The sequence below is a fragment of the Chaetodon auriga genome, chromosome 19 (genome assembly GCF_051107435.1).
Source record: "Chaetodon auriga isolate fChaAug3 chromosome 19, fChaAug3.hap1, whole genome shotgun sequence".
Classification (NCBI taxonomy): domain Eukaryota; kingdom Metazoa; phylum Chordata; class Actinopteri; order Chaetodontiformes; family Chaetodontidae; genus Chaetodon; species Chaetodon auriga.
In genome coordinates, this window is record NC_135092.1 from 9539350 (window position 1) to 9561826 (window position 22477).

General features: G+C 43.4%; 1 protein-coding gene across 3 annotated transcripts; it reads left to right on the forward strand.

The window, feature by feature from the left end:
- Positions 1–1389: 1389 nt before the first annotated feature.
- Positions 1390–21729, forward strand: LOC143338149 (uncharacterized). 3 transcript variants are annotated; one of them, XM_076758345.1, is made up of 11 exons: positions 1390–1907; positions 3799–3876; positions 4020–4104; positions 4391–4426; positions 4772–4911; positions 5269–5392; positions 5904–6048; positions 6346–6456; positions 9509–9636; positions 16117–16204; positions 20438–21729. In XM_076758345.1, the coding sequence occupies exons 1-11, from the start codon at positions 1718–1720 to the stop codon at positions 20597–20599; spliced, it is 1287 nt and encodes a 428-aa protein (XP_076614460.1). In that variant the 5' UTR covers positions 1390–1717; the 3' UTR covers positions 20600–21729. The 3 variants fall into 3 exon arrangements, with proteins under 3 accessions (XP_076614460.1, XP_076614462.1, XP_076614463.1); XM_076758347.1 differs by having other exon boundaries at positions 6352–6456; positions 20438–21573; XM_076758348.1 differs by lacking the exon at positions 16117–16204 and having other exon boundaries at positions 20438–20603.
- Positions 21730–22477: the final 748 nt, after the last annotated feature.

Consider the following 22477-nt stretch of genomic DNA (forward strand, 5'->3'; position numbering starts at 1 on the left):
AAGATTCCAGCTGATTCCAGAAAATTCAGATAGAGAAACAATTTTCCATTTATCACTGTGATCATTCAAATTTATTTCAGACAGATATGCAAAACTTCACAAATAGAAAAATGGTGTTAATGTACATTATTACACTCAAATACTACTTTCTGTCTTGCAAATCAGCTTAGTTGCTGAGAGTAGTATTTGGGACATTTGTTTGATTAGCATAATTAGCTAATTATCAGGTAGTCAATAGAGCTCAACCAGATATTTTATGCAGAGACTAAATCAAAAAATCACATGACAGTAACTCAATGCAATGCAATCAATGCAATCTGCTGAAGTTCAAACCAAGCATCAGTCGGGGAAGACAGGTGATTTAAGTGATGGCAGAGGTCAGAGGAGAGGTGAGGAGATACTCGATACTTGAAGTCCCCTTCCAGTTAAAAATGTTTTTCTTCTTGTTCTTACTGCTGAATGTTTGAGCTGCACTGTGCAGAATGATGCATGTGTTTGACACTCGAAGGCTGTTTTCACATTCATTGCTGAGAGTGCAAATTTTCTCCGTGCTAACAGAAAATCTGATTTAAGAGGTCGGCCTAGGCACGTGATTTGTGACATCTCAAATAGTCTGGAAGCCGATCCTGGTCCAATATTTAGTATACACAGGCATGATGTGCAAACCTAAAGCCCCCAGTGCACATATGGACTTTACACTCTTGTGTAAAGCAGTTAAACTTGTGAGGTGAAAAATACTTGCATTTGCAAAGTTTGAATGAGGGAGAAGGATCAGGAGCCATTTTAAGGATTTTAATGTCTACTTTTTATGTGCAAAAACCATGTCAGACACACATTAGACTGTTTTTAGGTATGCATTAATTCATGTGTGGAGAGGATCTTTAAGAAGAAGTGACCATTAACAACTAATTGCATTTTACACTAAATATAAGACTCTATAAGGCACTGTACAATTACATTTATTTCAACAGTATCTGTGGCTGCCACAGGTTGATGCTTGGACTGATCTGTCAGGGAATCAGGGAATAACAAAGTACGCTTTTAAAAATTGATGTTGACAAAACCGCCCGTTGAGGAAGTGTACACATACGTCCAAAGTATTTGAATGGGTGGTTTTGTATACATAGAGTATGTCCACAGTACCCTGTGTAAATGACACCTATGACCGCGTGAGCAGGGTTTCCATAGGAACGTAGCCGTCGAGGCTTTCGTCACACTGAAGTGGATCTAGAGTGGGTTGGGAAAACGATAGTTGAAGATTAGCCTAGATACCTAGGGTCCATTCAGGAGGCGACCCAGCCATAGCAGTGATAGTAGCATACAGCTGTTGTAGTACAGTACAAGAAGTAGCAGCAGAAGTAATGCTGCAGTAGGAATTACAAAGAACAGACTAACATGACCGCGAGTAACAGGTCACCCTAAATTACGGAGAACACCTGAAGGCGTCATTCTGCCGGGCAGCTGGATACTTTCCGTAACCTCAGAAAAAGCAGTGCCAACAGACAGATAGCAGTAATTTGACACACAGGTCGCTCTTGCGGAACTACGCGGATTAAAAGAATTAACAGGCGAAGACAGGAGTATTTACTCTGGACCTGGACCGAGTCTTAAAGTCCAGAGTCACTGGTGTCCGAGCAAAGAATCGTTAACATCCTGGGTGAATAATAAAAAAACGAAAAAAAAATAGGCGCCATTCCGACCCTGAAGTCGGTCCTGAATGTCTAAACTACCGGGAAATGCAGGTGTTTCGGTGCTCGGGGACAAGTCGCTGGAGTTTTACCGGGACCCGGTGAGCTTCTGCCGGCAGAAGATCGAGAAACACGGGAGCAGAGTGTTTCAGTGCCGGCTGCTGAACAGACCGACCGCCTTCATCTGCTCAGTGCAGGGGATGAGGGAGCTACTGTGTGGTACGTGTCCCTCTGTCTGTGTGTCTGTGTGTATGCGTCTCAGGTGAGCACCAGCGCCTGAAAGAACATGTTATGTTCCCAACGACAAAAAATCACAACATTTCAGTGATGATTCACAGATTTCATTGTCTGCAGGGAATTATTCGGGTCCACGACCGGAAGAGGCTTCACGGGGGCTCGAACCCGGTTTCCAAATAAGCTAGGACATTAAACTCAGCAACTGAAGGGATGCGCCAGTGCATCCCGAGAAATACAAGCCCAATTGTCCAGATGGTGGCGCTGTAATTAAGGTCCAAACCTACGATTTTTGGACGGCCAGGCCCCTCTCACTGTAAATCGGATATACTTGAAATTTAACTCGTCAGCCAGTTCAATGTCCTCTACAAAACCGGTTGGCACATAAAGTCTGCCATGATTGATTTTTTGTTAATTAGCATAAAATGAAAAAGTAATTTTGGATTTTGACTGTATCAACACCAAAATTGTTATACAGCACCAGAGTACTGAGACACACAATTATATTATAAATGGGCATCATCAGTCAAAACAATTAAACAATTAAATTAACAATTAAAAAAAAGTTTCCAAGGGGCGGGGCTTAGCGGGAAAATGGCCATAACTTGTTAACGATTGGTCCAATCATCATAAACCTGTGCTCATAGGATTATTCCTACTGGAGCATTTTGGGCCTGACCCATAGGGGGCGCCAGAAATTTTTAAAAACATGTACCTTAAATGCGATGAAGGGAAGACAACAGGCAGAAGTTCGTGCATGATGATGATGGTGAATGTTGAGAATTGAGCGAGCGTTGTTTCAACAGAATCGAAGCAGCTGAAGTCATTCTGTTCACCTTTGTAAAGCGTTATCGCAGCTCGCTGCTGCTCGTGGCTTTAAGATAAGATAAGATAAGATGAATCTTTATTGATCCCACTCCAGTGAAACTTTTACAGACAGCAAGAATGAAAAGGAGAGGCAGAAAAAGAACAAACAGACAATAAAAAAGGATCCAAAATAAAATCAACTTTTATATGCACATAATACAAATAATAAAATATAATATTGGTTTGTCAAGGATGGCTCAGCTTCACAGTGGAAAATTGTGAATTGCACATGAGTGAAATAGGGACAATAAAATACAGCAACTTTGTACTATTGCACCATGGAAAAATGTGTAACACAGTAAAAATATGTAATATTGCACAAGATAGTCATGGATCTTAGCACATGGGAAGATAAATAATGGAGCAATTCATTTTGGCACATTGATCTTCCTTTGGCCTAATGGGAAAGGTCTTGAACCCGGAGTCTCTGCTTGCAGATGTATTTGATAACTTTATTAGATGTGATGCCTTTTGGGTTTTAATCATATCTGTGTCACTACACAGATATATCCTTCCAGGGAAACAAGTGTATCTGTAGTTTCCAGTGAGCTCAGAGTGGCCGTGTCTCCTTTGCCTCAGGACAATGAGTCAGGCAAAGGAACAAAGGGGAAATTTCCTCTGTATGAAGTAAAATTCACCACGGGATTAGTCTGATCTGTCATGAGAGAGACTCGTGACTGGCTGGGGGGGTAACTCAGATGAAGTTATATTGTAGTCTTAGTATAGTCTACCACCCTAGTACTACTACTACTACTACTACTACTACTACAACCCTTTAAAGTAATGGAAAAGATGCACTATTAACACTTATTTACTTAATTACTGAAGGATACACTGATTATTTTATTGAATCCTGTTTTTTTTTCTTATGTTGCAACGGGATATCTGTCACACTTCTATTTATTTTTAGCGCACATGTACCAGCATGGACATTCATTGTGCGTTTGATTGCGCACTGAGTGTGTGATCAGTAATAAAGTTATAATAAAGTTTATGTTGTGTATTTCAGAGAAGTCCAGCTTGTTTCTGAAGGATCCAACTGACTTGATGACCAACGTGTATGGCGACACCGTCGTCACCACTAATGGTAAACCTGACCCTGAAATATGACAGCAGCAGAGCTACAATGATTATTTCATCGGCAGCTGTAAAAAAAAAGTGCTTCAATTCAGCTCTGCAGGTAGAAATATGAGTAAGTCGTGTGTGTGTGTGTGTGTGTGTGTGTTTAAGGTGAGGAGGCGTGTCTCCTCCGTCTGTCTCTCACCAGCCTGTTCACAGGAAACTGTTTGGAGTCCTCCAGTGAGTACATCACCAGGTAGGATGAGTGCTGTGATGAGAGCAGTGTTTCAGCCTTCGTTCATATTACATGTTGTTGTTGTTGTTGTGGATGCTTTTGACTGAAGGCTTGAAGTCTGTGTTGATGTGTATTTTATGGCCTGGAGAGTCACATGGTTCTTCACAGACAGACGGAAGGTAGATCATGTTAATGTCTCGCTGCACTTAATGTCGCAAACTGCACTGCCAGGACTTGTTTGAGGCTAAAGCGTGCCTGTGTGTGTGCGTGTGTCTGTGCGTGTGTCTCTGCCTCTTTGTCTCCACAGTGTGTGCGAGCGCTGTCTGAAGGACCTCTCTCTCAGGTAACCTTTAACCCAAACCTCCAGCATTCAAAGAGTTTACATTCTGGCAGACGCTTCTGTCCACTGCGCCGTGCAAAGCAGGATTACAAACTGTTCCACAAGCAGGAGAAAAATAAATGTAAATGCATTTAGATGAACAATAACAGCAGGGACATAAAAAGAGGCGTAGAGAGGTGAGAGGATGTGTTTCACTGTGTGCTCACGCTGTGTAGCACAGGCTTGTATAGCTGAATAGAAATAATGACCATCTTCTTCACGTTCCTGTTTATTTTCAGTTCATTATGATGTATGTCTGTAACTTATGTGTGTGTGTGTGTGTGTGTCTGTGTCTGCGTGTGCATGCAGTGGCCAGCCGGAGTGCGTGTACTCCGCCTTTAAGCGCCTCGGGACAGAGTTGGTGTTGGGTCTTTTCCTAAATGTGCGAGCGGAGGAGCAGCCTGAACTTTACCAGGAGATCGTGCAGCTCTGCACCCAGCACTGGCACGGTAGAGACACACAGATATGCTTTACACACACACACACACACACACACACAAAAACCACAACTCATGCTCATGTTTTACACATACGAGTGCAGCTGCCCCTGACCTGCTTTTTTTTCTGCAGCCATCAGTTCAAATAAACGGCTCCAGGGAGGGTTCATGTAAATCTGTATATCGCTGGTGTTGTAATGTTTCTGTCTCTTGCAAACATGCAGTATCTTGTAAATCAGCTGTGTTGTCTGCAATATGATATTGCAACATACCCCGCTTCCCCTTTTGTTTCTCTTCAGTAAACCTTTCTTGTGTGGTTTTGACTGTCTTTGTGTGTCGGCTGAACACCTCCTCTTCTCCCCCCTGCAGGTCTGATCTCTGTTCCGGTGAACGTGAAGGTTCCTCTGTGGTCTTCAGGCCTCTCCACCGCTCTGGACGCCAGAGACAAACTGATGGACATCATCAAAGATAAACTGGAGAATGACACACAGGGGTGAGACTGCATATATCTCTGTACCTCTGTCACTGTCTGATACACACACACACACACACACACAAACACACACGTACCACACAGTTCCTAACAGAGACAGAAGGAACCGCCCCACTGCTTCTCTTCTTCCCCTCTCAGTCTCTTGCATCTTCCCTCTTTCTCTCTTATCTCTATCTTGCTGTCCTTCTCTCGCACACAGACACACACATGTTTTCATTTTACAATCACTCTCAAGGACATTGCTGACACAAGTACACATCTGGACATCCAGCACAGACAAAAATAACTAATTTCAATACCTAAGGAGTAAATCTCATCAGCCCCAGTCGGCCAATGAGCACGCAGCATGCTTGTACCACGATCTAACATTAATAACGCAGGTGACTAATGTTGCACAGAGGCCTGCAGGAATAACTCACTGTCATTTGTTCACTGTAGCCGTGCTGTTAATCAGCACTGATCTGTTTAACATGGCATCATAATCTTAATATTGCTCTTGTCGGCTCTCCAGTTTTGTCAGCTCTCTTGGCTCTTTGCCGCTGCCCGACGCCAGCTCTGCCTCCCAGCATCTTCTGCTGTTCATCTCAGCTCTGATCCCCAAAGCTCTGGCGTCGCTGCTCACCTCCTTCACGGTGGCACTCGGTGGAAACGAACAGGTACTCAAACACAGCTCTCGTCGCTCTTTGCTTCGTAAGAACTTGATAAGATAAAGCACCAAAAGGAAAAGTACAGCATGGCCTTGAATGTAGTGAAACCGTACCACTCATGCTACCACACGTGTTGCAGCTCTGCATTCTCAGATCGAGGATTATTCTAATAAAAACCCTGTGATGGAAAGCGGTGTTAATGCAGCGCTGTGTGTCAAAGGAAAGTTATTTCCAGTGTTTCTTTTCCTCCTGAGCAACAGTCCGGCCTCTCTAATAACAATATCAAAAACCTTCCTTCACATTCAGGAGAAGACATGTCAGCGAGCGATGGAAGACCCTGATTACCTGCGCAGAGTGCTGCTGGAGGTCCAGAGACTTTGGCCTCCTTTCATTGGTGGACGCAGAATAGCTGATCAGGTAGGACTGTTCTCCTGGGGTCTGGTTTGCACCATATCGCATATCATATAGTACTGAATGAGTGTTCAGTATTTCTCACACCTAAAGCCGTTACAAGGCAGATTTGGTCATGATGACTGATTTTGGGGGGATTTATGGGGCACTCAAAGATTCAAGCTTTGCATACAAATCAAACATTTAAGATTTTTGCGGCTCTAATCTGGACAAATATGAACTGATTCCAGTATATGGAAAATACTGAGCTGCTGTATAGAGACTCTAGAATAAGCTATGTGTTATGAACATTATAAACAATATGAAGATCAAACTAAACCCACACAATAAAGTATGTCAGCTGTTATTTTGTTTTTTCTGGTTGGAGTACAGTTTAGAGAAGAAACATGACTGAAAATCTTTTATTTAGCTGAGGATTCACTTCATGCAACTCTTGTCATTTTAACAAGGCTGTTAAACAGACAAACTATTACAATTAAGAGTTTCAAGGTTGAAGTATTGTGGCTGAATTCCCTCCTGAGGAAACCCTGTGCTAATATACACAGTTACACCTTTTTTTGTGAAGCACTTTTTGCCTCTAGATGGCGACATATCCCTGCAGGTGAAAGTCTCTTCCACTGTCAGGGCCTCTCTTGTGAGTGCTGAACAGTGCTGAGAGTTACAGGCGCTGGACAAAAAAAAACACAAACACCTTACAGCACATATCAGCCTGGCCCTAAATACCAGTTTGGTCTGTCTTACAGTGTTCACTGTTGATGGTCAGCTGAGGCTCGTCGTTTTTGAGACTGTTCCTCTTGCAGCGTGACATTTTTTGCAGGGTTGCAGATGAGGGAGAAGCTACAGTAAAACAAAGACAGCAAGACGAGTGAGTCCTGTTCCACTGATGACTGCGAGCGTTGCGTGTCAGCTTCAGCAGAGGTCTGACTGTCAGCATTTGAGCAGCACATGTATTTTAATGGAAACATGATGGATGAAACGTCGTTACACCAATTACATTCAGCTGGTATTTACCGCACGATTGTTTTATTACGCATTTCTGTTATTTTGTGCACCCTTTGTTTATTATAGATTGTTCCATGCAGCCGTCATTTCCACACGCCTCATTTACTGCTGCCTTATTATCTGTGAAGGCCTGTTGAGTATTCTACTCTATAACCTCTACTAAGCATCTTATATCCTGTCCTCCCGCTGAATTTGTTTCCACATCGATTTTCATTCATTAAAATGATTACTCTCTGGTTTGACATCACCGCTGTCAGCCAATAGAATCCCACCTTCACTCAGAGTTCCATGTCCGTATTGGCCGGCTGCTCACTCCTAGGGCGGGGCGTTCACGGCATCTCTGCCTCCTCCTGCACCAGCTGTCTTTGATCATTGTGACCTCATCAAACAGCCTTATGCAACAGTCCAATCAGAGGCATTGATCCGTCTCTGTGATTGATCGGTGCTGCTTCCCCGGAAGGAAGGGAGCTGGGCGGGGGAGGTGTTCGGGGGGGGAGTGTGTGTGCTGGCAGGGTTTTGGGTGGGAGTGATGTGTGCTGGTGACACTGTGAAGCCGAGTGGAAACTCATTTGTCACTTCTTGGAAACGCACCAGTACACTTTGATTCGTGACGGCCTCAGCGGGACACGGGTTCATGACGTGTGGGGGTTTAGAGAACTTTAGAATTCATTTTTCAGACCGCCAGTCCACAAAGGTTATTTTTTAAAACAATGGAAATGGAAAAGAAGCAAATGCACGATGGATTTGACATTATCGGTGGAGGGAAGAGTGCTTGAATATCCACGCAGACTCAAGTAGACCCGATTATTTGTGTTTATGTTGAAGTCAGAGTACAAAAGTAGCTCTTTTGAAGACGCCTCACAGTTAATTAGTGACATATTGCCACTGTAAAGTGTCAGTGTGGCAGAATGACTGTAACTGTAAACTCCAATGATTGATTTGAAGTCTCATGTATTTTACTGTTAAATCTGAATGTTATAATGAATTCAATCCAGAAAAGTATGACATGTTTTCCTGCAGTCCTTTTGTTGCTTTGCTGGAAAATCATGACAGCATGGTGATGTTTTAATATTGAGCAATTAACAAGGAAAACGGCCAGAAAGAGTGACAGTCGCTGCAGTGGAAGTGCAGGACCTGGAGTCAGAGGAGTTGATGAGATGTTGATGTGTGCAGGTAGCTGTGTGAGAAAGAGAGAGATTATTAGTATTCACAATCAGGTGGAAAAAAGCTTGAAGCTCCATCCAGGTGGAACTAAGATATGCAATAGTTTTAGCAACTTGAATGTGTTTGTGTGTGTGTGTGGGAGAGAGAGGGGGAATGAAGTCAGAAAGGGCCCAGACATCTCTCAGCAGATAGAAAGAGATTTGTGAAAGATTTTCCAGTCCAGCAGAGAGAGGCCGAGAGAAAAATGAGAAAGAGGGTAGAGAAAAGAGAAACAGTGATCATGTTCTCTGGCAGTCCATTAGCGCAGCGCCTAATGGATGCAGTGAAAAGATGAATTAAAAGGGCAACAATTGGGTGAGTGGGCTTTTTGCCCCAAGGTGGCTCCTTTTACCGGAGCTTAGTGAAAAAGCAACTCGGGAAATTTTTGTTAAACATTTCAAAAACGGAGCCAAACAGCAGGGTTAAAGAAGTCTGCCATTCATTTTGGGTCAAAGGGGTATACAAGCATGCTCTCAAAGTTACGTCATTTCAGTGCTGATGCAGGATTTAGCATTGCCTGATTAGCCAGTTTGAAAATTCTACATGAAAATGAGCCTATACTTTCATCCAGTCAGGCGTAGGGATCGTCTTGGTGACAATACTTTGCAAGCTCAGCATTTAAACTGATGCTTCGAAGCCCCCAAAGGACTTTTCTCAGACAGCCCTAAATGCATGACAAAACACAGAGTTGCCGGAAGTCGCAGGACGATCAATGGAACTGATCACACAAATGATCACGACCAGCAAGTTTGTTTGCTTTTCAATCCAGATGTATTGAGTAGAAACAGAGGAAGACAAGTGATAATCAATTGATTTAAATAATAATGTGATACCTCCCCCTGTGTGTGTGTAGGACTCCACCCTAGCAGGGTTTCATGTCCCAAAGGGTTATGGTGCAATCTATATCAGTCACGCTGTCCACCGCGACCCAGAGGTGTTCCAGCAGCCGGACAGCTTCCTGCCGGACAGATGGAGCGGAAGGTGAGGATCTCCTTACACCAACGACTTGGTTTGTTTAAGAAGAAAATTAACATGCAGCAGAACATACAGGTTTACTACAAAGAGCCCCAAAGACAAGATGAGCAAAATGTACGGAAAGGAGGAAAAACTGTTTAGAAATGTCACAGAAAAGGTGTGTTTTTATTCATGTGTTCATACAAAGCCTGGATCCCACACAAGGGGATGCTTTGCATATAAACACCATCTGTAACCCAGACGGTACGTCTAAAAGTTCACTCAAAAAACATCAGGATCTGAGACTGTCAAAAAGGCATTTAACACACTGAAACGTCATGTTGAAATCAGGTCTTTTCAGTGACATCGCCATTTTTACGGGATTCGCTTGAGGAGCTTAAACTAAATCTGTACAATTTTTCAAAATTCATGTCCGACTTTGGTGAACTTAGACACATGAATCTGAATGGTTATCAACAGCAAGCCTCGACATTGCTGACCTTTGAGGGAACAGAAGCTGTCGTCGCTGTGCAGTCCTGATCCGAGTGCCAGGGGGGAGTAAACGACCCAGAACAGACTGACTAGCACTAGCATTTTCCTGGCTCGGTTGCATATTTGTTGTTAGCTTGGCAGCTATGCTACATCAGCAGCAATCAGCTGTGTGAGTAGCCTATATGTGTCAATCTCAACTCCTCACTGGTAACTTCTGGCCTTTTTCTCTTAGTCCATGTCACTTTTGTCTTGGACCTATAATATTCTCTGAACTACGTACTATAAATACTCAGTGCTGTGCTATATTGTTGCCTACATACACTACACAGTAGTGTGACCGTCATGATCAAAGGGACAAATAGGAGTGTGTAGTCGTGGAAGAGCGAGAGGATCATAGAGACACACTGCTGCCTGTAGTGTTCCTATAATATTCCTGTGATCGTTCAGTAGCATCTATGGTGCTGAAAATACATCCCAGGATCAAACCACCTCAGTAACAGAATATTATATGAGAGACATGACTACGTGGGGGTGTGTGTGTGTGTGTTGGTTGGTGGTGTGGGGGCAGGCGGAGTCCTCCCATTGTCCATCCCCCCTGTTAGAAAGGAGCAAATCACCCAACGGTGACAAGATATCCTGATACACTAAAACCAATGGGTGAGGCTCAGGCAAGGAAATCCTCTGCGTGTGCTTGCTCACATGATGGACACCCCTTTTTCCAGATCACAGTTGGATTTTCCCAAAAGAAATGACTAAAAACCAGACAGCTAGATTTCGCTATCCCTCCGCGCACAGTATAGACGAGTAATCAGCTTATCTCACTTAATGATTCTGTATTGGAAAATCATGCTCGTTACTGCCACGCATACATACGCCTACGTTGTTACCATAGAGACCAGATAGAGTAACATGGCCCGAGCACACAAATCTGACCTGATCGCTTTCGCATATGCTGCACAGCACAGACAGACAGAAGGCATCAGAGACACACAAACAGACAGTGAAAACCGTCCCTCACCCACATCCCTCGCCCTCTGTCTGCTGCCTGCTCTGCTAAACTGAAACTTGATGTGGCGCCATCACTCATTCACTCCCTCCGTCAACCGTTCCTCCGTTCACCCCCTCCCTCATTCACCTGTTCATTCTCATTCATGCCTGTTCATTCAGGCGGCCGAGCAGAAGGGGGGAAAAATCTATGAATGTATGTATGTAGGTACTGTAGCTGCTGCCATGGAAACTGGTCACCTGACACCGTCTTTACCAATAGGGATTCCCCCTGTGCGTGTGTGTGTGTGTGTGTGTGTGTGTGCAGGGTGGGGGAGAAAAATGCCCTGTGGAGTGGGATGGGATACAGAAAAATGAGTCAGAGAAGATCTTATCCTGCTTCTTTTTCTTTCTTTCGTGTGTGTGTGTGTGTGTGTGTGTGTGTGTGTGTGTGTGTGTGTGTGTGAGAGAGAGAGAGAGAGAGAGAGAGAGAGAGAGAGAGAGAGAGGGAGAGTCCTGTGTGTTTGGGGCTTCCCTCTATCAGTTATGTATCGCCACTATTATGAAAGCTTTTAGTGGAGCTGACAAACCGCTAAATATAAAATACAAGCACGCACACACGCACACACACACACACACGCACACACACACACACACACACACACACACACACACACACACACACGTTTAACCGCATCACTTTAAGCAGTTTCACAGGAAGAATGACACACTTCTGTCCTTTCTTTTTGCTGCCGCACACATCGTAACGCAGTGTCTGATTAGCTTGCACAGCTCTCTGACGTGTGTCAAGGTCAAGAAATTATTCATTTTCTAAGACAAACTCCACACGTCTGAGTGTGTTTTGTCTTGACGTTAGCATCTTGCTGTGCAGACTAGTTTATTATTTTATTGTAATTTGATTTTTCCCACAGCAGAAACATCCACTGGGTGACCTTGTGGATTTATCAAGGGTAAAGCTTCAGTCTCTTAGCTCATGAAGGGAAATCTTTAGAGTCACAACATTCATTCACAAACTCCATTGTAAGTGATACATGAAAATAAATAACATTAAACTTAAAAACAGCAGTATTGATGATCCACTTATATATAACACAGTGTTAACTTAGCAGTGGGTGCCATGTCCAATTGAAAAGTGTGCGTATAAGCAGCCAAAAGCTCAGCTGAAGAGAGGAATCTATGAATGAATGCATAGGTAGCTGCCATGGTAACTGGCCACCTCACACCCGTTTTTACCAATGGGGATTCCCTGTGTGCTTCGTGTGTGTGTGTGTGTGTGTGTGTGTGTGTGTGTGTGTGTGTGTGTGTGAGTGTGGGTGGGTGGGATGGGGTAAAAGAATGAGTCAGAGGAGACTTTCCTTGTGACGGTGTGATGTAAAACCCAGCACACGTCTTCTAAAAAAAAAAAAGGAAAAGAAAAGAAAGTACTTGACAAAAATTTTGGCCGTAGCTCAGCTGAGATCAGAGACGTCCACATTTGCAGCATATGAGCATTCTGTGGCGTAACGGATAATATAACAACACAATGTGGTAATATGTACACTCAATAAATCCCATTAAAGGCTAAAACCAACAGTGAATTGATCCTGTTTTTATTATTGTTACTATTATTATGGTCTGTGTTCAGAATGAGCCACTCTGGGTGACACGATCCTTTATTGCAATGAGCATGGGCACTGTAGTTTATTTTGAGTGATATATAAATAGCTATAAATTCTCACTAGTGCACCAAATTAACCAGCTCAACATCAGCCCCCAACACATGCACCATTTCCTCCTGTCAGAGTATCGATTAGTGACAACTACAGCTGTTTCAGGAGGCTGTTCAGCCTTTTTTAAAGAGTGATGGTACTGTAGGTGTCGGAGAGAGTCGTCGTCTTGATTTATGCATGTGTGTCATAGTTAAGTGTCTCTGGATTTCCCACAGGATGAACAAATGAGCCGTCTTTCTGTCTGTTTATGTGTTTGCTGTGGCTTCTCCCCCCAACCCTCCGTTTATCTTCCGGTCTGTTTCTCTTTCCTCCTACCTGCTTCTTTCTCCGCTTCTCCATCTGTCAGTCTTCCTGGAGATTATTTTCCTGTCTGCCTTGATAGTTGCCTGGCTCCTTTCCTCGCCACCTGGCTGTTTAATTTAATGACTGCAGTCCTGTTACATAACGATCCCACCTACAATAACTACACTTTAACCACACCGTCAGTTTGGGTTCGTGCGTCTCCCTGCGATAGTTGCGTAGATTGTCTGCTGCGTGCGCGTGTGTGTGTCCCAGTACATAGCGTCAGCCTGTGCGCGTGTGTCTGTGTGTGTGTGTGTGTGTCTGTGTGTGTGTGTGTGTGTGTGTGTGTGTGTGCATGCATGCTATTCCAGTTGGAAGCAAATAGCAGAGCTGGCAAGTTAACATCCTATCAGCCAAACGCCCACACAGGCTGTGGCCGTAGATAAATGAATCGGAAACGCTACCAAACACAGATAAAAATCCGAGCTGCTGCAGGGGGCTGTGTTGCGTCGCTGTGTTTTAGATAAAACTGAGAACAGGGAGTTTTGTTCGTGTCTGCAAAATATACTGACATGCATCTGTTTTCATTTGAACAACAAATCTTAAGTATTGGATTGCAGATTAGAGGGCGGCTGCAAGATTACACAGACTTGTCTCCGTTTCAGTAAATCAAGTTCTGTGTGAACGCTGAGGAATCATAGAAGTCCCTGAAGGTATCATCAGCTCTGTTTGCCCTGGCCTGTGTGTTAATGGACGTACTGTATATCAAACTGTAGATTTGAGAAGGAGATTTTGTCATATTTCCTATCATTAAATTTCTCGGAAATAATAATAATAAAAAAAAACATTCTGAAACAGTTAGAGTAGTTCAGTTAATTCATTGAGTCTGTCATTTATTTCCAGATTCATTTCCTTGAAAGAGCTGCTCCATTTAAACCCATCTAAATATGTATTTGTCTTCTATTTCTAATTGCAGTCTTAGTATAATTATGCTCAATTATATGTCTTGCTGTAGACAGATTTTGGCTTTTACATCTGACCTGCTGTGCACTGAGTTAAACTTTCAAGGTGACTAGCTTAGCATTTGGAGTTAATCACATGTATGTACCAATTTAGTCTTTATTTTCGCTATGATAGGTTCCAAATTACATGAGGCCGAATTTACCGACCTGTAAACTAAAGCTTTACTGATTGTTTTAAAACAAACAGCTCGTCAGGAAAAAGTCTGATTCCCTGATTAAGTGAAATTTTAATATTCTCAGTTTGTGCACAAATACAGGCACCAAGCGTTAAAAGGATCACAAAAAGGCTTGGACAGACAGCGACTCAAAACTGAGTGTATCTAGAAATAAAGTCTGTTTATTATACTGTACTGTATGTTACGTGATATGCATGTGATGCTCAAAGCTGGCCTCAATCAGACTGAATGACCTTGTAATTGCTCTTTATTCATTTAGCGTGACATGGTGTTCCTGCTAGCTGACGTCACATTGGGTTTTTCCTCTAACCAATCAGAAGCACTTATAACAACTGCTGTTTTTCATGAAGATAGCAAACTGACTAGCCATGTAGGAAGATGACGCTCTTGATCCCGCCTACTTAGCTCTGATTTGTCAGCTGTTTCACTAACTGGGAGCAAAAGCCATCAATGGACACAACATCAGACCTGGTTTTGCTACATTGGTCAGTGTTCAAACAGCTTATCGTGAAGCTGTGATGCTGTTAAATATCAGTGTGATGAATGCACTGTCAGCAAGTTATACATGGGAATAAGGGGAAAGACATCACTACATAAGACAATAAGAGACTTTTAAAGTTCAGCTGGAGCTCCTCTGTTGAAACTCTAGCTTAATTGGATGAATTTAACGTCATGATGCTCAGTTGTGGATTTCAGACTGTCCTCTCATTACTTGTTACAGTAGAAACATTAATTATGCTGTACAATAGATTGTGCTTGTCTGATTGACTTCCCTTCCTTTGAGCGTATTTGATACAGCCTCGTGCTGGTCTGCTGGGTAACGCTTCCCTCTCTGTGTCTCAGTATTACAGATCTTGCTCTGCACGCTGCACATCTCACTGTTTCAGGATGGGCCTAATAGAACATTAAACCATTACACTGAGAACACTAATATTCTCGCTTCTCCCTCCATCTCTAACTCTCTCTCTCACACACACACACACACACACACACACACACACACACAAAGCCCTCAGATGCACACGGGACCCAGACTGTACACACCACTAATGCTTCCTGTTTGCCTTTAATCAGAGCTCAGGTTTCAGGAAGACAGGATGCATTAGCGGAGAGAGGCGAGAGATGGCCTGCATTAGCAGGCTGTTGACAAACCTGCCGGCTGGAAACAACCAGCATCTCTTTATTTTAAGTATATTTTTAGAGGACTTCCAGCAGGTACGGCAGAGGGAGTCAGACAGACAGCATGTGTCAAGCTGTGCCGATGATTCAGGCCCTCGTCGTGCTGTCGTGCTCCTTCAGACTTCACTCCATCCAGAGTTCAGGTGACTTTCTCTTGAGCCTTGAAAGATAAGTTGAAGGTTTAATTGGCTCTCATGCTGCAGGGAGGCCAGAGGTGGAGGTGTGTTGTTCACGGATGCTTTTCCAGTTCAGATGAGTCCTTGAACTCTGATACATACATGTATCATTCATTTGTACATAATATATATGAAGGAGGTTTACTTGTATGATTGGTGACCACTGGCCACCATTCGAGTCATATCATTGGTTGAGAGACGTCTGCTCATCGTGTCGCCGTCGTCTGATCACGATATGATCATCTTCAGCTCGACCTTTTGTTAGACGCACGACACAGAGGCCTGAAGTGCTTCAGTCCTAGTGAGGAAGGCTTTCTTGAGCGCTCTGATTCGTAGAAACTCGTCTTTAAAAAGTTTTGTGTTCCTCAAACTCTAACCCTTGTCAGAATATTGATTTCTGCATCTCTTTCTTGGCACACATTTCGCATTTGTGTGTAATCACGTAACTCTGTTTTTGAATGCGCAGGAACGCAGGCCAGGAGCACTTCTTGTGTTCCTTCGGCAGCGGGCCCAGAAACTGCATCGGAGTCAAACTGACCAATGTCTTCCTCAAGGTGACTCATATATACACATACATCCATACACATACATCCATACACACACACACACACTCTCACACACACTGTCATTAGACCAGTTTGTCATTCAGTCTGTAGAACTGACTTTTTTGCTTCCTTTCTGACTTGCTGTTAGTGAATCTTCTTCAGCCACAGAAACAGACACAAAGAAGAAGTTAAAATGCTGAGACGTTGAGACGTTTGTGGTTTAGCGGCCTCAGCGCTTCAGTTTTCAGCTTCACAGTTGGAGGGAAGTCTGTTTATCTGACTGTTTATCCTCTTCAGGGAGGAGACGATGCCACAGAGCTGATGTAAATAATGTAGAATCGGTCGGTAAGGTCGCCCTCATATGCCCACTGTAATTACACCAATATAACTGCCAACCTGAGGAGGCCCCTGTTTCCTTTGAAATAGTTAGCATTATGTTTTGAAAATATGAATTCTGTCACCCCAAGATATATTCTTTGGCTACAACCAAACAAAAATATAATGTATTTTACAGCTCTCAACTGAACACGCCTGCCTATGCAGTACAGGCGAGTATATCAGGAAATTTGCAGTAATCATACATCAGAATATTTCACAGAAATAGTACTCCCTTAATGGTATGACGTAATTCCTCCTTTCAGAAGGTCTTTCAGTTTCTGTTAGAGCTAAACGTCCCTCCTAAATCCTTCACTGCCAAAAAGCCAACCGAAAGCGAGACTGATTCCTGCGTGTGTGTCTGCGCAAACTAAAAATAGTGTGATTTAATGATGTGACTAATATAATGAGAGATACACTGCTTGCTTTATATTTTTAATCATGAGTGAATGTGTGCACTAAAGGGGAGTGAAATGGGAATCTGCAACCAAAAGGACACCAGCAGAGGGAAGATTCTGGAAAATCCCCTCTTTATCTTTTGGCGCACCACTACTGTGACCATCGCTGACATAATATGGAACATAAACCAAGACCGAAGTCAGTCTGATTAGCACCAACTCAATGAAATAACAGAGAAATGGACAGTGACACATAGAGAGAGGTGGACCATCCCCCAGCCATTCAGCAAAGAGAGCACTGCTTGCAATGATGAAGTGCTTGGCTGTGTGTGTGTGTGTGTGTGTGTGTGTGTGTGTGTGTGTGTGTGTGTGTTTATTAGAGATATCAGACAGAGAGCCCGGGTACAGACTGTCCTGTTCAAACCACCTGCTGGTCCCCACGGCAGCACTCACCATAGCCACCACTGCCTATATGCACCAGAGACACAAAACACACACACACACACACATACATGCAAACACGGCCTATGGAAGGCACCAGAGCAGGACAGGTGAGCTGCAGGTGTGACAACAGGAAGGAGAGAGATTTATTTCCCACGTGAGGATGGTCCCTCTGGGAGCAGCTGTGTGTTGTGAGCCTCGACGCTGGGGAGCGGTGGGCGACACCAGTTTGAAAACAACCACTGTGAGCCTGCGGATTCCCAAGGTTTTAATTGGACGCTGGCGCAACTGGGTTGGAAGGATCGCCCCTGCTTTCAAGTCTGTGTCACCCCACAAAATGCAGTTAGCTCATGAAATGCTCCTTTTTTTTTCCTCCTTTTTTATTTAGTGCTTTGTTAGGATACTACAGTAAGCTAGTTGGCCGGACATGCTAACGTTAGCAGCTAGCATTCGAGCAGATAAACACACAAGGTCTGTTTTTAAGAGCACGTGTTTTCTGATTCACCCATGAAGCCATTTTTTTGGTTGCTGCCAAACCTTTGAAATGTACATGAGACAACATATTTCTGTTTTAGTTCGAGCCGACAGGCAACGCAGTCATTGTCATCTGCTTATCGCTGCTGCTGACCAGACGAGAGAGCAGAGGGAAGGAAGCAGATTGGACCAGTCAGCCAATGAGGGGCTTATCTCAGCAGTTGACATCCGTTGAGTCAGACTGTTAACTAACACTCTTAAAGTATGTTATTTAACCGCTGCTGGTAGATTACAGCCACTAAGACAGCATCTACGCGTTTTCCCTCTCAGGTTATTAAAGAGCAAAAACAGCAAGATGTGCACACAAAAAGCAATATGGTCGAGATGATACTGCAAGCACTCCAAACGCGGCCATGAGGGATGACTCTCTCTCTCTCTCTCTCTCTCTCTCTCTCTCTCTCTCTCTCTCTCACACACACACACACACACACACACTCGTGAGTCATTGTTAATATTGGGCCTGATTGAATGGAGCTCAGGTGAAATGTGTAAAGCGGTTTAATGGTCTGCTCTCTCCTCATTCAGCTCTCCTCATTGTTGAGGAGGACAATCATATCCCATTATTTCAAATTGGATTACTTATTGGAGATAACCAGAGGCTGCTTGTTTTTTATTGTTTAAGCGTGTGGCATGAATGGGATAATGCAGGCACCACGTTACTGCTCTTGCTCTACAAATGGACAATCATCGTCACTTTCCATATATATATGTGTGTGTGTGTGTGTGTGTGTGTATGTATATGTGTGTGTGTCCCCCTTCTCCCACGCAACATCTGTACACCCATAAGAAGCTGGTTGAAGGACAAACTCATGTTCTCATGTGCTGCTTCGTAGCTACTTGGGCACACACAGCTACAGATATGAAGAGAACAAATCAAGCGCATGAATAATCAATCAATAAATCGGTTTTTGTAGTTTATTTAATGTATTTAGAATTGTTAATTTAAACATTTAAGTGTTTTCTTTAATTAATTTAATCTAAATTTAATGTTATTTATAATTTCATTCAACTGCTTAAATTGAGTATTTCACTAAATATTTTTTAATTTGATAAAATTTGAACATGAACATGAATTCAATTATTCAGTTTGATACAATTGTTTAATACGGTTGTTTTCTTTTTAAGAAAACAAATATTTCAATTTAATTACATTCTCTTTATATTTTCTGAGAATGAACGAATTTGTTGTAATGAAATCAAATGAAATGTATTTTTAAATCTAAATGAATGTGGAGGAATCCAGTCTACTTCCCTTTATCTATTGATGAATACTGTATTTCATATTCACTGACACAGGCCGGTCACCTGCTGTCAACCAATCACTGCAGACTAAATTCATTCAGAAACATGATGTCATCCATGGCAACGGGGTCAACCCTGCTCCTTATGTTTAACTCAGGAAAGTTGTTCTCTGCGACACCGAGCAGCACGACCCGACGCTGCTCTGTGAGAACAGACGAGACGCGCACACACTATCCATTATTGTTCAGGTTTGTTTTGCACACTGCACCTCATCTCTCACTCTAACCTGCTCTGTTACTGCTGAAGGACCAGAGCATTTGGCTGACCACTTGCACAGACCATCACACACACACACACATACACACATACAGAGGGGTGTGACCAGAGTAAAAAGTAGACCACAGGGATCTAGGTCAGAGATGTGACTCATCGCCTCCTTGCTCCATCCTCCTCCTTCTCTCCTTTTTCCCACCCCCACCCTCATCGTCCTTCCTCCGTTCCCCCACTTCTTCCCTGCCTTCCTCCGTTCCCGTTCATTCATCCCGCTCCTCCCCCTCTATCAGGAAAATCTTCATTCATAAAATGGAGAGAGGCGGAGCAACTGGCATCGGCGGGCGCGATTGGTCGACTCTTTGGCCGAGAGTCAGCCAATGGGGAATGCTGGCTATGATATCACCAGCCATGGAGCTCTGAGTGCACATAGTATGTAGAGTAAAATGGAGAAGAATGTCAGGTTTTTCCTGCCTTGTGGTTCAGCTTTTACAAATAGACGGTTGCAGTGGAATGATAAGTAGGGACATTTTGGTGAAAAATGAGAATTTTAGACAGTTAGAAAGCTCTTATTGATGCTCAGATGATCGCATATATAAAGAAAGTGTTTAGGATTTGAGTCATTCCTGCCATCAACCACATCCAAGCACCTCATGTTCTCACTCAACTTGGCTGCTGAAAGGTGTTGCGTTGCATTGCTATTTTCCAGCCTGGAAACAGCATACAAACACACATACAGTCTTGTGGAGGCTGTAGCTTTGCAAGTTGGAGACCTATTCAGCGTTGGCTGAGGCTGATGCTCTGCCAAATGCCCTCTGGTTGAACATTTTGTTTTTGCACTGCTGTAAAAAAATCAGGAACTCGTGGCTTGCACCCCCACTGCTTTTAACTTTAAATATCACGCGTGAGGCCGACAACAAGTTCTGTTTAAGGCGATGCAACAATACGGAGATACTGAAGTTTTCTTGTGTTTTGCTTCCAGGAGGCGTGCATGTACCTGTTAAAGCACTACAGCTGGTGTTTGGACCCTCCATCACAGGACCTTGAGTACAAATGGCTGCCCGTGTCTCGCCCCGCCAACCCCACCACCATCTCCTTCACCCGACTGGATCAGACCAGATCTGACAGGAGCAACGCCAGCTAGGCACACACAGTATGTGTAGGGATGCACCTGCTGATAAATGGGGAGGGGGAAGCACTGAAAACCATAGCATGACGTCCGTGCAGAAAAAGCTGGAAACCATGAAAGCACATACACACAGAGGGATGCCGGCAAACGGCGAGGCTTTCCCCCCGCTGCGTGTAATACAGTAATCGTCCTGGGGAAAGCCGAGGAGCGCGCTGGTTTCACTCCGTGTGTTCCTCTGCCAGCTTTCCTTCATGAATCTGCAACACAAGACAAAATAAATGACTCATTCTTCCCATTGTTGTTGAATCTGACACCGCTAGACAGCAATTTATGGTCTGTTTTATAATGAGTCATTTGTTACAGTATAAAAAGATTCACCGTGGAACGCCGCAGCTCAGCGAAACCTGTCGTCAGACCTCGCTTTGAGGTTGAATGAGTTGCACCTTTTCCATTTTTTATGGTGTTCTTTTTTTTTTTTGAACAGGAATTCAAATCACCTCCAAAACGGCAGCTTTCATGTGGCACAAACCCCACGTTATCAATATGCAAGCCAAATAAATGCAAAGGCACACACACACACGTGCACGCGCAGAGGTGAGCCCTCAGATTCCATCACTGACTGCAAACCTGACGTCCCGCCCCCCTCCACCACCTAGCAACCGCCACTGCTTAGCAACAGTTCGTCATACCAACACTGACTTGCTTCCCTTTAGTATGCAAGTCTCACACACACACACACACACACAAACACACTAACCTGGTTATTTTTTTGAAAGCAGTTGGCAGTGTTACACACATCATCTGGATCACATGATCCCAGCACACAGCTCAATTTTAAATGCTAGCAACCTCAGTGATTTTCAGCATGAGTCATAAACTAAACTGCACTTATTCTGTCAGCTGCAATAATAAAGATTAGTTTTAACTTTTTATTTATTAATATTCAAGTGTCATACACATTCTTTGTATTATATTACATATTGTGTATGTTTACATGTGTCTTTCTTAATCATTTAAATGCTGTAATTGTTTTTTTTAAATGTCCCCTTATGGTTTGAGATAGTGTCTAACGCCATGTAATTCTAAGAAAAATGTACGTTTTTCTTATCACATTGTCGCTTTGTGAGCCTGTGTGCTATATATATATAAAAAAAAAGAAACAGATTTTCTTTCATTTGTGCTGTTTTATTTGGAAATCCTAGACACTTTTACCTCTTCAGGCACATGAAAGTCCCTCAAATCACACTGTCAAAGAAAGAAAAATCCCTCTGAGGAGGCGACATCCATCGATTCGTTTTAAGGTGTCACAGGCAAGCCAAAATAAAACAAAACGTTCACCAATTGCTTTCACAAGATTGAAAGCTAATTCTAAAATATAACAAATGACTATTCTCCAGCAAAATCCAAGTACAATACAGTCAAATAGAATGGCATAAAAATAAACAGTAATGCGGTTTCATGACACTTACAATTAAGTTGTCTTATTGTGCTTTAAGTCTTTAACATCCCAGCAGTGACATTATGCTCAGTGTGAGCCGTCGCATGTCCAGCTACAGTGTGAATGAAGCCTGGGGAGTGGACCATGTATAAAATGTGAGCTATGCTGTTAATGCTGTCTGCAGTCTGCATAATCAGCTATAGGCATGTCTCAGAAAGATGCTTTTGTCCTGCAGAGCTGTTCAACAAACCTACTGTGTTCTCTTTGCTGCCCCCCCCCCCCCCCCCCATACACACAGCTATACTCCTGCATATACACACTGAATTATGCTGCAGATTTCTGACTGGTCTGCCTCAGTCGTCTCTCTCACACACACTCGCAGACATATACACAGGATCTGGCAGAAAATGGGGGTCTTGTGAGCTGGGTGGTATGACTCACTGCTCCCCCTGCAC